The following is a 16,650-nucleotide window of genomic DNA, read 5'->3' on the forward strand; positions in this document are numbered from 1 at the left end:
TCTTCCGTGTGGTTTGCTTTTGACAGAATGGCCCGTTTCGGAGACGACGTCCCGGGCTTGTTGAGCTCAGGGGAAGGAGGGTCTGAGCGCAACCGGAACCGCGATGGAGCGGCCGTGTCTACAGGTGGCATCTCCCCAGCCTTCAAGCAAACCAAAGCGCAGCGTGCCCGTACCATGGCACTGTACAACCCTATTCCGGTCAGGGAGAACTGCTTCACAGTCAACAGGTCACTCTTCATCTTTGGCGAGGACAACGTGGTCAGGAAGTACGCCAAGAAAATCATTGAGTGGCCATATCCTTTTTTTCTGCTTCACGGTGAAAACACACAGTCAGTATGTGCAAAGAAAGTGGTGAGTAAACTGTTATCCAGCTCGCAAACAAACCACCTTTAGACTTAAAATTAAAAAAATACTTCCCCCGGAACCCAGTTTCTCTATGTCAGGACAACACTGCATTTTATTATTTTTTCTTTTTAAACTTAAATATGGAATTTCCCACATATATTTAGTTTAAAAGTTTCTTTTCCCCCCACAATACATAGTTAAGGGTGAATATCAGCACCATGGACAGCACACACTACCTCTTTTAGGTGGGATTATTGCTCAACGACTGAGAGAACACAGACTCATAAGAAGATACACACCCCATATAGAAAGGACCCAGCCCTGAATTGAACGTGGTTGTGATAGGATCATATTAGGCCTCTTGGGGCTGAAATCTATCCCAGGCTACACATGGTAAATGGGAAACCTACAGCAACCTATTATAAACTAGAGAAGTAACGTCAGGGGAAATTGAGAAATACAATGGGCTGCTTTATACAAACCTCCTGAATAATTAGAATTTCTAATAAAATTTGAATTTACCAGTATGTTTTCAACATGCTGTGAGGACTATTCTCAAAGTACATGTTGGCTGCCAGGTACCTGAGGTCACTGTGTTGGCGAGCCAGGTTACCAGCCCATCAGAGGGATAACACACACACACACACACACACACACACACACACACACACACACACACACACACACACACACACACACACACACACACACACACACACACACACACACACACACACACACACACACACACACACACACACACACCAATTCACTCATCTTTTATTACCACATTATCTAATCCTAGCTGACATGGACAAAGAGCAGGGTGCACTCTGGACATATCGCCAGTCCTTCAATGGACTATATATCCTGGAGTAACAGACGGCACATTCACACTCACGCCTACAGTACATTTAGAGTCACCAACCGACTGGAAAAGCTCGTCTACGGTGAGAAAACTCTCACAAGTCAGATTTAAATAGAAGAACTGATCGCTGTGAGGCAACGCAGCTAACCACTGCCTATCATAACTCCTGACTTATTTTAAGTGGTATGGTTTTACTGTTTTCTTGAACCATAGTTAAAAGTAGTTAATCTCAGGCAATATATCAGTTCTGCATGAGTTATGATATTAGATGTATACTGCAGAAAGTGGTGGTCAGAGTGGGAAGTGATTTGGAAGAAGACTGGAGTCCTTTAATTCAGCCATAAAACTTTTTTAGACAACATGATCCAACAACATCCAACATTTTTGCTTCCAAAAAATTGTCTCCACTGATAAGTTAAACATAAACTAAATGGAACCAATTCTAATGGCTGGGAGATGACCCATTTCCATACAATTGTGTACTACTTCTCCAATGACAGTAGCAAACTTGGAATTATAGGTTAGATTGGATCAAGTACAAGTAATCTGTTCGGATTTCCTATGAGTGAAATGCTTTTACTATTTCATGATGAATTACAGAAGGTCCGTTGTCTCATAGATCTCACCAGTACAAGCCCAAATCCTGGCCTTCACTAAACTAAACATGTCTTTGCTTTCTAAAAATGTAATGACATATTTTGCTTTTACTGAAAAGCGAGAGCCTGCTATTCCCCCCTTGTTGCTGAAAATGATTACATACAAATCTCTGGTGCTTGCCAGCTCCCCAGGTGTCCAGGCCAGGTGACTATTGTTCACCTCCATTCATCAACTGACTGACTGACTGACTGACTGACTGCTGATTTGAAAACCAAGCAAAGAGAATGAAATTGGTGTTTTTCCACATCATTATCTTTATACAGCTGATTTAATATAGAAATTAAATTACATTTCATTTCATTAATTAATTTGATAAGGCCAGTGGTCATTTGAAAAACAACAACAACAAAAAAGGTTTTCAAACCAGCTAATTAAAATTTTGGTGTCCTTGTACTGTTCTTAGAAAAATGGCAACATTCAGTCAGCATTAGAGGGAATTGGGTTAAAGTGAGAGGTGGGTTATCTCATTATTAATAATCTAAGTAATTGTGTTGATGATTCATTACCAGTAATAATTGTATAACTGTAGCTACAGGTACTTTTCATACTCCGCAGTGAGAAGGCGGTTGGCTTCAAACTGACATATTTTGTTTGTGCTGTGGTGGTCAGACAGAAAGCAGCCAGACTGAATAACCTCCAGCTTAATGTGCAGTTGTGGAGGGAGTGTCCTGTTACATCTAATGAGCTTGACTGTATCTGATTAACAAACATTAACAAGAATTATATATAATGATGTCTGATCGCTGTGTCATATGCTGTTACAGCTAGTCATTACTCACCAAGTCATTCTTTATTGCATTGTTTTCTAATATGGTTTTGAGAGATTGATGCTGAGCTGAAAGATCCTGCGTTTTTATCTTTTTCCACTGTTCCATGTTTAAAAGTGATTATTCTCGCAGCACAAACTCTCAAGCATTCATAAATGTGCATGAATAATGCACACTGTAAATATAAACACACATGAGCAATGTAACCACCTTTGTATTTGAGGACCATCAGTGACGTATTATTTCCTGTCATCAATTCAACAGTCAAAAGCATCATGATGACCACATATTTACTCAATCGCCCCTATTTTTGCCCAATGACAAACATTTCTTTTTTGCATTGTTAAAACTTCTAAAAATGTGAATATAATTACGGAAATAGCATATTATTCTAGGAAATGTGGGTACTCTCACTCTAGTACGAGTCTTGTATATTTAAAATTGTGAATAAGAGTCATTTGCGAAAAGAAGAAAAGAGAAGGGATAACAGTGAGGTCAGTCTGTCTGAAGGGGAGAAATTTGCCTAACAACACATTTAAATGTTGCCAGTTAGAATCAGAAGAATCAGAATCATAATTTATTATATTGTCATTGTACACGTACAACAAAATTGCATACGTAGCTTGGGGCAAAGAGAGACAACAAGAGGTGAGGAGAGGAGGAAACAAAGCAGATTTCAGATTCTGCTCTGAAGGAGAACAGTTTGTAATTTGGAAAAAAAACAACAAAACACCTCAGGCACATTTGAAGCATCAACACAGATTACAACATATCTTCGAGAAAGGGCACACGGGGCAAAGGGGGGGGGGGGGGGGTTGCAGCCCGCCGATAGGAGGAGGTGTCTTGGCGTGCTGCCTCTGCAGGCGTGCAGCCCATCTTCTCTAACAGCCTCTGTGTTGGAGGGAAGGGATGGGGCGGAGCGAAGACGGTGAAACGTACTGTTGCTTATCTCTGCAGTCTGTCCGTCATCGGTTGTCATGAGAAGACCTTGATGGTCTGAACAGAGACAAGTTCCCCTCAGAAGGCCAGGTGTGAGAAGTTTTCAGGGAAGGGGAGGCAGAGCCTCCGTTTTAACAAGCACATCCAGGGGAAATAGGAAAACAACCAGCCATGGTGTCTGGATGTCTGAGGGAATCCAAATGTAGATAAGATTTGTTTTTGTTCAGGGCGGCTTCAGATTCCTCTCGTCCTTGAGTGTCTCTGGTCTTTCATGCTGCTCAAAATCGTGGCCATTTCTTTATCCTTCCAGCCGAGCTCTGCGTTTCTCCTAGGTAGTCCCAGTTTCGTGTAAACATTCAAAAGTCTTGCGTATACTCGAGTTCGTTTATCACATGCGTCCGAGCGTCCAGAGCTCGGCACAGTCCCACAGTGACGATGGGGAGCTGATGGGGAGCTCCCCAACGCAGCTGCCCGCGTCTTCAGTACTTTGCGACAGATCAGAAAGCCGCCAGCTCTAATCAGCAGCATACCTGCTCTCATGAATCCAAATATCTAGAGGTCTTCCATGTCCTCGATGGAAAGAATCGCCAAACACACCGACCTCCAGGTCCCCCAGGTTCGGAGAGGGCTGTAAAGAGAGGCTCTTGTTAGATTCTGACATGAGATAGTACAAGACAGGAGCGGCAAGCAGGGGAGACGAGGGAGGAGAGGAGAGAAGAGAGAAGTGAATGCCTTCGTTGAGTGCCGGAAGAAGAGAGTTAACATGTATGAACACATATGTCTCACTTTTCATTTGTTCAGACTGAGGTTTTACATCAGGGATTATGTGCAGGGCAATTTCTTGGCCCGGTGCACTGACATCCTGGAGCCTTGTCGTCACTGTGCTGTTGCCAGGCAACCGGCAGACCTTTTAGTTGTTACTTGCACACACTGAGTAAACTGTTAAAAAGATTTAAGATTTAAATTTAAAGGTAAATTCATGGAGTAAATAAATTTTCATTTTCACAGTTTGGTTGTCTTTTCACCCTGTGTTAAAACTAAAACTTGATCATCGTATCAATTTGGATATTGCGTGCATGTGTGTATGTGTATATACATTGATTTTCAAACCATATTTTACCTCATTAAACTTGGACATTGAATAAAATAATGAAGAAATAACTAATAATGTGCAGAAAAGAAAGAAATGTTGATGATGTGTAAGATCTTTAAAATAGTGGCATGATTTTGTTATATCTTTTGTTAAACTTGCATTAATTCCCTTCAGGCCGACCACGAGCCCTGAAATGTATCCTCACCAAAAACTTTAATTCCCTTCTGGGGAATTTATTATTGACAATTCACCTGGAAATGGCTTTAACTACCCTAGTGTGTGGAGCCAGTATCGGGAAGACACACACACACACACCTCAGCAGGACCTCTTGTAAAGGTCAGCCTTTTGTTTAGAGCACAACTTGCTGCGGTCACAACAGCAGACGATCACTTCAGGAATAATCCAGCGGCCTCCCGAGCTGATTGCACAGTGGTGTGTATGTGAGTTTACAAGAGTGTATTTCACCATGTTTTGATATTTGAGTGGGCAGCCCCTCTTGCATCTCTCAGCGCTTGTTCGCGTTAGTCGGATGTGTTTAAACGTACGTCTGCGTGGATGTGTGAATCTGACTGTGTACCTGCCGGCCTGGTCCTGGCAGGGAAGAGGGGTTGCTAATGAAGCACACGTTCTGACTTTAGTGTGGCAGTCTGTTGAGGACCTGCAGCTGCTCCTCTTGTCTGATCCCCGCTGGGATCACCTGCTGTGGGAAGTTTCCCATTGAGAAGGTATGCCTCTAAATAATTGATAGCTGGATATAATAGTTTGTTTCATCACTGGTGCAAATAGAAATAATCATGCCAGAGCCGGTTGGAAAAATTTTGAGCAGTCAAGTTTAATACAGGGTGGCAGGTTCATCTGTGATTATGATTCGAACATCTCCCTCAATTGAATTGGAATTGGAAGTACACAGATTGGTGATTTAATTCAGGGTGGATCAGGCTGTGAATTCTCTGTATATGTCTCTGCAGTCGGCTAGTAGTTGGTGAAGGCCATTCATTTCAAATGAACTACATTGCAGCCTTGCATGAAAAATAAAAATAGAAAATTAGTCTGTAAATGAACTGTATGCCCCTGGTGGTAGTGTTCTCATTTCTCAAAATGTTATTTTAATTTATTGCTTGGGTTTCTATTTTTATATAATATTTTGTTTTGTAAAATAAAAGGGATCTGCCTCTGAGGTTTCCAACAAATGTTAGACGTTTTCCTAGGACAGTCCAACCACAACCAAGAGGTAAAAGTCATTTTGACAACAACTCCGGCATGTAAGTAAAATTAAAATGAGATCAAATGTTTACTTGGATATAACATATAGTGAAAGCTTCAAGGATATCAATATATTTTGAATTCTTGCTACATCTAAAGTTGTATATTATTCAAGAATTTTGTCTAAAATGTATTTTTTATTATTGTTTTCTCGGGTGTGTAATCACTTGTTGGCTGAATCATTGTGTTTATTTTTAACTTCAGAGTTATTGCAGCATATACACTTCAGCTGTAATCAACCAGTGACTCTTTCAAGATCCTCTTCAGTGTAACTTGTGCTTTTATGCGGCTAACACAATATAACCACTTCAAGTCTGGGCTCAGGGGCTTTCCTGTGTGGATTTTCCATGTTCTCTGGCTCCAGTGCGCCACGATTTCAGTATTTGATCAAACTATAGAAGAATTCTGAGGGATGGTGTGACCGGCTGCTATGTTTCTGCTGTCCAGTGGGATGTCTTCACTGTGAAAGAAGTTATCACCAAGTCATCCATTTTGCTCGACAACATCCACTCTGTTTTGTTTTGTTCTTCAATCCTCTTATCCTTTTCCCGGAGAGCTTCCCTCAGTCGCCGCATTTCCTCAATCATCTTCAACAGGTCTTTTTGTTGAACCACAGCACTCAACTCTCCTGTCAGGAAGTTTAATGACTTATTCACATCCTCCAAATGCTCTTGTCATCTTCTCTTCATCTTTGGTCAGGATATGTTGCTGAGTTAGAACTGAGATCCCCAGCTTGTCTCAGCAGCAGCAGCCATCTTGTTCCAAGCAGCAGCCATCAACCCTCTGTGGTCAAAGGGAATCACTGTTGTTATTATCAGGCTTTGATAGAGCTCATTGTATTTCATATACCTGGCAGTCTTTGTGCATTTATTATGCTCCTTGCCACGAGACACGCATTCAAAAATGCACATGCCAGAAGTAACTCAGAATTTCAATCAGCCAGGCTCAGATGTCCGTGATTCGATTTGATTTTCACCTCCATGTAATAATAATCACGGGGGCTTGGATCCAATCAGGACTAGAGCATATTCACAGATGCACAGGGCATCACACTCTGCCTCCATGTCTATTTTTACTCGCATGTTTGAGGAGTCGAGGCAGAGTGCCGGCGTCACTGTGCCTCAGAATTGCTCACGAGACACCTTGCAGCTAAACCTGGTAGACACGCCATGATTAACGTCACACATCGTCTGACAGCACGAACAGCACCGAGGAGGGGGAAATAGGTTTGCTTAAACACACTTGTTGAGTTTGTGACTTCAGCAATGCAACACTGATTATGTTTTTTTTTCTGTGTAGAGAGGATTTAATAACACCTCCAGGGAGTTCGTAAATTTTTTAAAGCACTTTTGGTAACTAAATCTAATGTACAATTGTAACATCTGGAGTAGTGCAATTATAAAATGTCACATAATTCAAATTCATAGGTATAAAATGTGTGACGTTTTTCAAAAATCAATATAGATGTATTTCTAAATAAGTATCCACCTCTTACAAAGATAATGTTGTTACTGGCTCGAGATCCCAAAACGTGTTAATGAGATGAGCTGAGATTTTGTTCATCCCACATATTGTTTTTTTGTGTGAAACTATAATGACCTTAAATTACTACTTGGCAGAAGTCAAAACCGGCTTACGATCACAGTGTGACTTCAGAGGTAATTACTGCATTCACTTTTGATGTGTGATAGCTGGCAGTTCTGTTTGACTTTAATTTAATTTTAAATTCATTTATTTATTTTATTTTGTTAAAGTTTGCTGGTAAAATGAGCTTTTACCCTTTTAGTGAGTGTTCCTTTATAACAACTTGGATATTGAACATTTCCACCCTGGTGTGTTTTTATTTTTTTTATTTTTTTTATGGCCATTTCAATACATTCCAGAATTCAAGAAATTTCACAAAATCTGGAATTCTCATATTCTGGACCTTTCAGGCACTAGAATTTTCACAAATGTGAGTATTTTCACAAATGCCAGTGTTCTGTCACTGCCATTCACTCTGGAATAGTTCAGCTCCCCAGAAATTCTCTGTAACATTGACTTTAGTTGCGAGGGAGGTCTGTTGCTGTGGGTACCTCTCTTTTTTTGTAATGTTGTTCTTATTCTCTCTTTTACCCCCCTTTCTTATATCACTCTTTCTCCTTTAGCTTGTTGTCAGTGTTTGTTGGAATGTAAGTGAGGCTGCTTATTGACGGAAGCAGATCAAGAGATTAAAAAAAAGGACGTTAAGCTTGAGCTATACAGTAATGTCATCAACACAATTTTCCTTAACAACTTAGCATCTACTGGCTACTGCCACTACTGCCACTACTGCCAGGACATTGTTTTTTTTTTCAAAATCCACTGAGTCAGTCTGTGGCGCAGCCTATGTTTAAATCCAAACCCCTGAAGGCTGGTGGGAGTAAGATTGTGTTTGCTCTGTTTATTTAACTTCTCATCAACTTCTCACATGTCCCTGAGTCACCCCGCTGGATGCTTGCATTATATCGATCTTTCCGGTGTCCATCTGATTTGGTCTCTTTGCCTCCTCCTCCTCCTCCTCCTCCTCCTCCTCACCTATTGTTTCGCAAGCTTCTGGTCCTCAATATAACCATCTTCTTCTCCTTCACCGATTACCTTTCATCCTCCCTTATCACTTTCTGCTGTTTTCATCCCTCCCTGTTTTCTTTCCTCCACCCTCCCTCTGTGTCTCTGCAGATTTTAAGCTCCCTTCTCTCCACTTGCATATACCAGGATAGAGGTGACTGCCCACGCAGAACATGAGATAAAGTACACATTTCTGGCTTAGTTCAGCCCCAGTGGGACTGGAGTTGAACCAACAACCGATAAAGGCTTCACAGTGCCGGCTGTAGTAAGGACCCCATTTATAGGATCACATCTTGAGCACACGTGCTCATCCACCCCTGATACACCTTTATTATCGCTGTGTGTGTGTGTGTGTGTGTGTGTGTGTGTGTGTGTGTGTGTGTGTGTGTGTGTGTGTGTGTGTGTGTGTGTGTGTGTGTGTGTGTGTGTGTGTGTGTGTGTGTGTGTGTGTGTGTGTGTGTGTGTGTGTGTGTGTGTGTGTGTGTGTGTGTGTGTGTGTGTGTGTGTGTGTGTGTGTGTGTCCCTCTTGGGTTGACCTGAGATAAAGTCCTGAGCCTGTGTCTGTTATGCTTTTAACCCTCGGGCCTGAAACCGTTCAGGCTGATCCTGTTTCTTAACGAATAGTCTTATCATGACTGTCCTTGCTTATTTATAATTTACAACTCCTTTGCTAAGTGTGATTAATCTTTTTTAGGTGTAAATGACATGTGGTTGGTGCTCTTTACATAAGACAATAGTTCACCTTGCAAACATAGTTAAAAGAGTGTCGTGATCTCGCAAGTAAATATAATTTTGTGTTTGTGTAACACAAACTGAGCTTTTTCTGTTTATATTTTCTTAACTGTCATTTATGTCAACTAAATACATTTCTGAAAAGATAGGGATATGTTTTACATTCTATATTTTTGCTAATATCAACACACCTAATGAAAAGCACAAACCAACAACAATGGAATTAAAAGACTAACGTGTGTTGTTTGAATAGTCAAATCCTTATTTTGCTGACTTCTCTTTGCCGAGGACCTTTATTGTTGCTCTAAATGGATTTGAACTCGGCAATGAGCCGCATTGTTGCATGGTTATACAACACATACACACACACACACACCTACTGCTAGAAATATTCACAGCTGCAACAAGACCTAGTTTTAATATAGCCCCTGATGAATGTTATTTACGCCCTTTGAACAATGAACAAAAACATTTGCTTTTGAGGAAAATAAAGATATATATTCATGAACTGCTTTCTATAATCATTTAAATTGGAGGGCTTTGGACGACGTAAGCTTCAGTGGGCTGAGCTGGTGCTGAGAGGCTGATAAATTAATGCTTTCTTATGGTGGTTTACAATGGGAACGTAAAAAATATTCATTCGATACGCACACTATGAAAGACTGCCAAAACTATGTTTTTTCAAATGCTCCTTAACTTTAATCTTTCACTCCTTTTGAGTACATGATTCTCACTACCATCATCGCCAACTGTATCGTCTTGGCTCTGGAGCAGCACCTTCCCGGAGAAGACAAGACCCCAATGTCCAAGAGACTGGTGAGATACTCACACGTGAAAATATCTACACATGCACACAAAGCACATGCATGCAGACCTCTCACTTCGATGTGAAGTCTTTCAACCTGCAACCGAGTTCATCACTGCTTTTGATAAATTCTCATGAAAGCAAAATGTTTCTTCTTTGGACAGGCTATAATGACTCAGCTCTCCTGGCTTCTGTTACTTTCCTCCAACAGGAGAAGACCGAGCCCTACTTCATTGGGATGTTCTGTTTTGAGGCGGGAATAAAGATCATCGCCCTGGGATTTGTATTTCATAAAGGTTCCTACCTCAGAAATGGATGGAATGTGATGGATTTCATTGTCGTCCTCAGCGGGTGAGTCCAACAAGCAGTGCATGTTTGAAATCTATGGAAGAAGCTTAGCATTATTAACTGAGCGAGCTGGTGATTCATCCAGTTTTGTTGAGCTTCTCTTCACTCCAAAGAGTTGCACAGTTAAATATAATTTTTTCTGTATTGGAATTTTGTTTTACCCGTGTTTTTTTTTCTTTTGTGGGTGTTCATTCATAAGCTTCTTTGTTTTTTGCTGAATGTAATATTGATGCACATAAGAACTTGTAAGTTTATTCAGAAATTCATAAGGTAAATGTTAAATGGACATATATCACTTATTCAGTGCTTTTTCACTGCTTGAGCAGTTGCAAAGGGTTTATACCGTGAGTCACATTCACCCATTCACACACCAATGGAGGCGGCTGCCATGCAAGGCAGATTCCTTTTCAGTGTCTTTCCCAAGGTATGTGGAGATGGCGTAGATAAGAATCGAACATGCAAACGTCCAATTGGGAGACAACTGCTCTACCAACTGAGCCGCCTCTATCATAATCTAATGAAAGTGCAAAATCCTATAAGAAGGTTGTTTAGTTGTATAATCTGCACTCAGAAGCAAGAAGTAATGGCAAGTTACCTTCTGAAATTGAAGATTTACACACATCCTTTGTTTCACAGTTTTCTCTGGTTTCCCTGTTGCCCCTCCTGTTGTACTGATGCATGTGAACAATTCTAGTAGTCCTTCAAACAAGCTGCTTAATAATGATGACAATCTTCCGATCATTACAAAAAACACAATATTTTCAACCATGTCTAAAAACATTAGTCCTGCTTATGCTAAAAATGTTTTAAAGGAGTTTTGCAGTTAACTTCATTATTGGGTAAAACTATTTCTCCATTGAAGAAGTTGGAAACACATTAATGTAACAAGATGATGTATGTAAAAATACTAAACAAGTATATAAACAAGTATGGATGTAAAACACATTTGGAAAAAAAAAAGGCTTCTTCGCAAAGGTTCAGTGAAGGTCACAAAAAAATGAATTATGCATCACGTTTGTGAGATGGAACGATTCCACAGTAAGTTTTAGCCAAGTAAATGTGAACATCAGTTATAATAAATGACCCCAAGGCAGAGAGCAGAGAAGTTGTTTGTGGCTGAGCGATTGCGATTCTGCAGAAAGATGTGAACTTGTGCACCTACACAGCAGTAATCACGTGGCATGTTAAGGACCAGAGGGGCTATATATATTTTATTTTTATATATTTGCTCTGTACCGTGTGCCATTCTCTGTTATTTTGAAGTGGTACCAAGAGATACACTTTGGAGTCACCTACAATTGATCAGGTCAAACGCCGTCACATCTGTTTACTCTATCATTCCTGCGAAGTGAGATATTATTTTTTTTGCTTGTGTTCTGTTATAATTTTTTTAATTAAGTTAATTCTTTCCATGGGCAAAAATAGGTCAAATGACCCTCAATTTACACTGAGAATTACTCGTACTTACACATCATTAGATGTCATCGTTATCATTGCTCTCTTCAAAACTTGTTGTTGCAGCTCAATTCGTTTCTGTTAAACAGAATCTGCACAGCTGAGTTGGTATAAAACAAGATTTGTCAATTATCATGTAGTGTAACAGACTATGGGTCACTGTGGACGCTCCTCCCCCAGAAACAACATAATGCCAGGTCCCCTTCTGTGTCTCTGTAACGTCTGCAGGTCATTCCTGTTTTCTTCATTTCTTGTTTGATTTCGATACTCCTGTCAGCTTCTGTGCCAGATCATCATTTTCCTTTGTGTCATGACGCGCTGCGTCTTCCCTCGTGCTCTCAAAAACTGGCTTATTAGATTGTGCCTGTGGAAAATCAGAGTAATTTCAGGTTTGATGTGAAATCATTCTATGGCAATCTGTTGGCTGCACTTAATCGGGCTTCTGTTTTCTTCAGACAGATTTAGATTTTTCGGAGTGATATGATATCGATGCCACACTGATGTTCTGTGAAAACCATTCTGCTTATATATAGGGTGATCTAATAGTTCATTATTATTTCATTATCATTCTTAATATTATTGTGTGATTTAGATTATTATTCTGGTACTCGTATTATCAAAATTGTCATTTCGGTGTGGAACAAGTTTCACAGCACAATAATGGTTTGTGACTTTACTTTACTGCAAGGCTGCTTTGACCATTTCACTAAATCTCTATTCTGCCATTTGGAATTTTGATTCTTCTCTGCTGCTTATTGAACCTTCATTTGGTCTATTATATATTTGGCTTGGTTTCTTAAAAATTAAAAACACAAAAAACGAAATCCTTTATTTCAGGCTTGTCTGCAATGGTTTGAATTTGGACTACCATTTGTGACGTAGGGAGAAGAAATATTAAGTCCAGATGAAATAGCCTTCCATGTTTCTTTTCATTAATATGCAGGATGATGAAGTGAGCTGCAGATAAATCCTCTCACTAAATTATCATTCTGGCCACAGCAAAGATCCATTAATGAAAATGTCCTCGGTCTGTCTCGCTGGCTCTTTCTTTTTCACCAGCACATAAGCCATTCAGTTTGCATGCAGGGAGAAATTCACTCAGCTACAGACCATCACTGCTGGTTTGCAATCCTATTAGAAAGTGAATGAAGAAAAAGAGATTTATTGATATTATTAAATGAGTCACCGGTGCTGTCTGTCAGATAGCAATTAGAGAGTCTGGCACGGGCAACGCGGACAGTCATCGACGGTGGCAGAAATATACAGTAAACACAGACTCTTATATATATATATATATATATATATATATATATATATATATATATATAAAGAATTAATCTTTTTGTCACTTGGACCACCATAGAACCATGGAATATGTTTTATGATTTATATTTTATGGGTGTGGAAATGTTGGTCTGAAGTGATAGCAGTCAAGTCATTACTTTGTCACTTTATGGTATAGTGGGGTGACGTTACAGTCAGAAAGATGGAGAGCACTGTGGTATAAATGGTTTGCATTCATCTTATTATCTACCTGTTTTCTAAAAATGTTTTCAATTCAGTTTATAAAAAGTTTTTTCCTTTTTCCTTTCCCTTTTTTTTTAACAGCTTCTTTTTGGCTTTTAATGATCTCCCCTTTTAAAATCCAATAAAAACGACAGCACAAGACCATGTTTTACACATTTGCGTCCTAACATCTTAACACATCACTCTCATCGAGCATTCGTATGAAATGCCTTGAAATAGTTGTGTTTAATCTTTTTTTTAAGAACTTTATTCATTGTTCTCTATTAATATACAAACATGAAGAAATCAAAACCAATTCACCCCAAGAATAGAAAAAAGGGGAATTACAAGAAGGCAAAACGCCCTTAATCAGCCAACCAAATCCAGTATGTTACACTTTTTTGCTTGAATCCGATGGTTTTCTCTTTGAGGTAAAAAAGTGTAGGAACATTATTTCAGTCAATTATTTCTCCCCTTTAATAATACTAATTGTTGCAGTATTACATATCGTTGGAAAGCCTTATTAGTCACCTTTACCACAAGGTATAATTTGTAATGATCATGCTTTCGTGAAATGAGCAACACAGCAAAATGTGTGGGTAGTGCCTCAAAAAAAAGTGCCAAACACCCATTGCAATAGTCTTCTGTTGGTATTCACTCTTGTTCTGAGCATCAAGTGCCAGCAGGTGTGTGACTGGAACCTGATTTTGACCTAATTGACAGCACTTGTCTGCATTGGTCCTGCAACATTGTTGAGTTTGTGTTGCTCCAAGCCATCAACATGCCACATCTGTCCCTTCAGGGTAAGGCCTGTGCAGTAGGGCAACTGCAAGCTGGTGTTTGGTGTCCGCCCTGGTACCGTGTCCAAACTTAGGACCAAGTTCCTTGACACTGGTGAAGTCAAAGACAGCCTGGGAATTGGGCGTCCCAGGAAGACAACATCTTGCCAACATAATTTGGTTGGTTTTTTTTCTCCTTATTGGTGTGGGACAGTGCAATCATCCAATCCACCAAGAAACTCTTAACACGAGTGAATACCAACAGGAGAATATTGCAGGGGATTTGGGCACATTTGTGGAGGGGGCTACCCACACGTTTAGCTGTGCTGCTCATTCCATGAAAGCACGATCGTTATAAATGATACCTTGTTGTAAAGGTGACTTATTAAGCTTTCCAATGATGTATGATACAAAACCAATTTGTATTATTAAAGAGAAGAAATAAGTGACTGAAATAATGTTTTCAAACTTTTTTTGAGAAGTTTATTTTAGAGGCTATTCTTTGTCAAGCACACATTTTTATGTGTCTGTGTCTCCTGATGACATAAAGCTAATTGATTCCTTGATAAAATGTATTTCATATATTAGTTTTTGGACATTAAAAAACTTTCTAAAGCTCAACAGCAAGGCAAGGCAAGTTTATTTACATAGCAACATTCAGACACAAGGCAATTTATAGTGGTTTGCAAATAAACACATTAAAACAAAGCGATTAACAATGTCAGTCTCAACATGATTATGTTAAGATAAGATCTTATCTTAAGATGTTAAGATAAGATCAGAACTGAATTTTCAGTTATTAATCATGAAATTCAGAGAGGATTAGTGGTTATATATTGCAGGGTTGTGGAGCGTCACGGTCTATGAACAAGCACGAGCCTGGTCTTTTATTTGATCCAGGTTTCAGTTTCATGTCAGTTCTGTTACCAAGTCTGTTTTCTACCGTCTTACAGAGAGAGATACCTCTCTCTAGAGTCCTCTCCCAGCGACACTGACATTTTAATACATGCATTTATTTCAAGTTGATTGGACTGTTGGATGCTCTCCTTTCCCATCTGTGCAAAAAAGTAATAAAGCAGTTCTAATTAGTTTAGAACCCTGTGGAAAAGAGGGAACTTGGATTGAATAAACAATAGAATAAGAAATAAATGTGTCGGCCTTCGTTAAGTGTGTTTTTAGCTGTTACGTATACTGTCATTTTGGGCACAGACCTTTAAACAAAAAATGGTGGCTGATGATAATTTATCTTATGAGGTCACTGTACTTGGGGCTTCTGGTTACATATACAATTGTTATTCATTACTTTCTGCTCGATGTCTAGCAAAAAGTCACTTAACCTGTCCAAACTGCTGAATCACATTGACTTACTAATGACATTATAGCAAACTTAAACTAAATCTAGTCTTTAAAGCCTATAATACACTGCTTTTAGTGACACAGGTGGGAAACCTCCAATTTAACAGACATGTTGATAAATTTGCCCGTGGAGGTCTGACACACGACTGTTTGCTCAGACGACACAGCATATGAGGCCCTCCACTGTGAATAAGCCTGAGTCACTCAATGTTATGTGAGAATATGTGTAATTATGGGAGCATTCACTAACAATGTCAATGCTGGAGGCCATGATTACCTCAGCAAGCTGACATGGTGTTTCAAGATAGCCTGTGTTACACACAGAGAAAGAGTGAGTGGGGGGGGGGGGGGTATGAAAAACCAGATGGCATGTTCTGTTTCCTTTAAAGGCTGTTATCATGTATCTGAGGACTGTTGTGGCAGAAGTTTGTAAACGGAGGCTATATGAGTCCTCACAGGTCACCACACATGGCTCCGTATGTGATATGGAGAGCTGTGTGGCAGAGTCGGAAAACAGGAGGTGTGAACAGGAAAAACACAACGGCAGAAAAACAAAGTAAGGTCTGGTGTAGACAAAAAAAGGATAAACGTGAGGGACGAAGCTGTAGGATGTAAGAAGGGTCCTTGATGCGTAATCGTATGCACTAATTGGCACCTTTGCAGTCTCATTTGCTGGCAAGCCCTCCATTAGACCGGCAAGAGTTGGCAGAGGGTCGACGCCCACCACGGGTTTGTGTCACCACTATGTGCCAAATCCTCTGGGGGGTTGGGAGAGATGAAGATAGCTTTGAGGCAGTCGATGAGAGAGGAAACAAGGAGACTGGAGAAACAATTGGTGTTTCAGTGTTAAGACCCGACAGCTGTTTTACTGTGAAAACAGTTGAAGTTGAGGAAATATGCTTTGTCTTTTGATCAACAAGAGTCAAAAGAACAAGAGTCAAAAAAAGAGCTAATCTGTCTGAAAAGATTGTAAATATAAAACTGCTGTGAGGAAAAGGAAGATAAGAAATCTTTGTTAAAGCAAATTAAATGGGTCTTTGTCATGATGCATCCATCCATCCATCCATCCATCCATCCATCCATCCATTCATCCAGCCACAATTTAAATAGTAATTAACTCAATTAATTAAAGTAGTGCTGGGGATTGTGA

At 39.8% G+C, this 16,650-nt stretch overlaps 1 protein-coding gene across 1 annotated transcript in view; it reads left to right on the forward strand.

The window, feature by feature from the left end:
* The window catches only part of cacna1ea (calcium channel, voltage-dependent, R type, alpha 1E subunit a), a gene marked incomplete at both ends in the record, with an annotated part of 87,506 nt that overhangs the window by 23,779 nt on the left and 47,077 nt on the right, over positions 1-16,650 (forward strand). Inside the window, 3 exons of the mRNA XM_080505880.1 lie at positions 27-333; positions 9,972-10,067; positions 10,268-10,407. Of these exons, the coding sequence (XP_080362006.1) occupies positions 27-333; positions 9,972-10,067; positions 10,268-10,407 (543 nt within the window). The remainder of the gene's footprint in view (positions 1-26; positions 334-9,971; positions 10,068-10,267; positions 10,408-16,650) is intronic.

The sequence above is a fragment of the Blennius ocellaris genome (assembly GCF_963422515.1).
Source record: "Blennius ocellaris genome assembly, chromosome: 12".
Lineage (NCBI taxonomy): Eukaryota > Metazoa > Chordata > Actinopteri > Blenniiformes > Blenniidae > Blennius > Blennius ocellaris.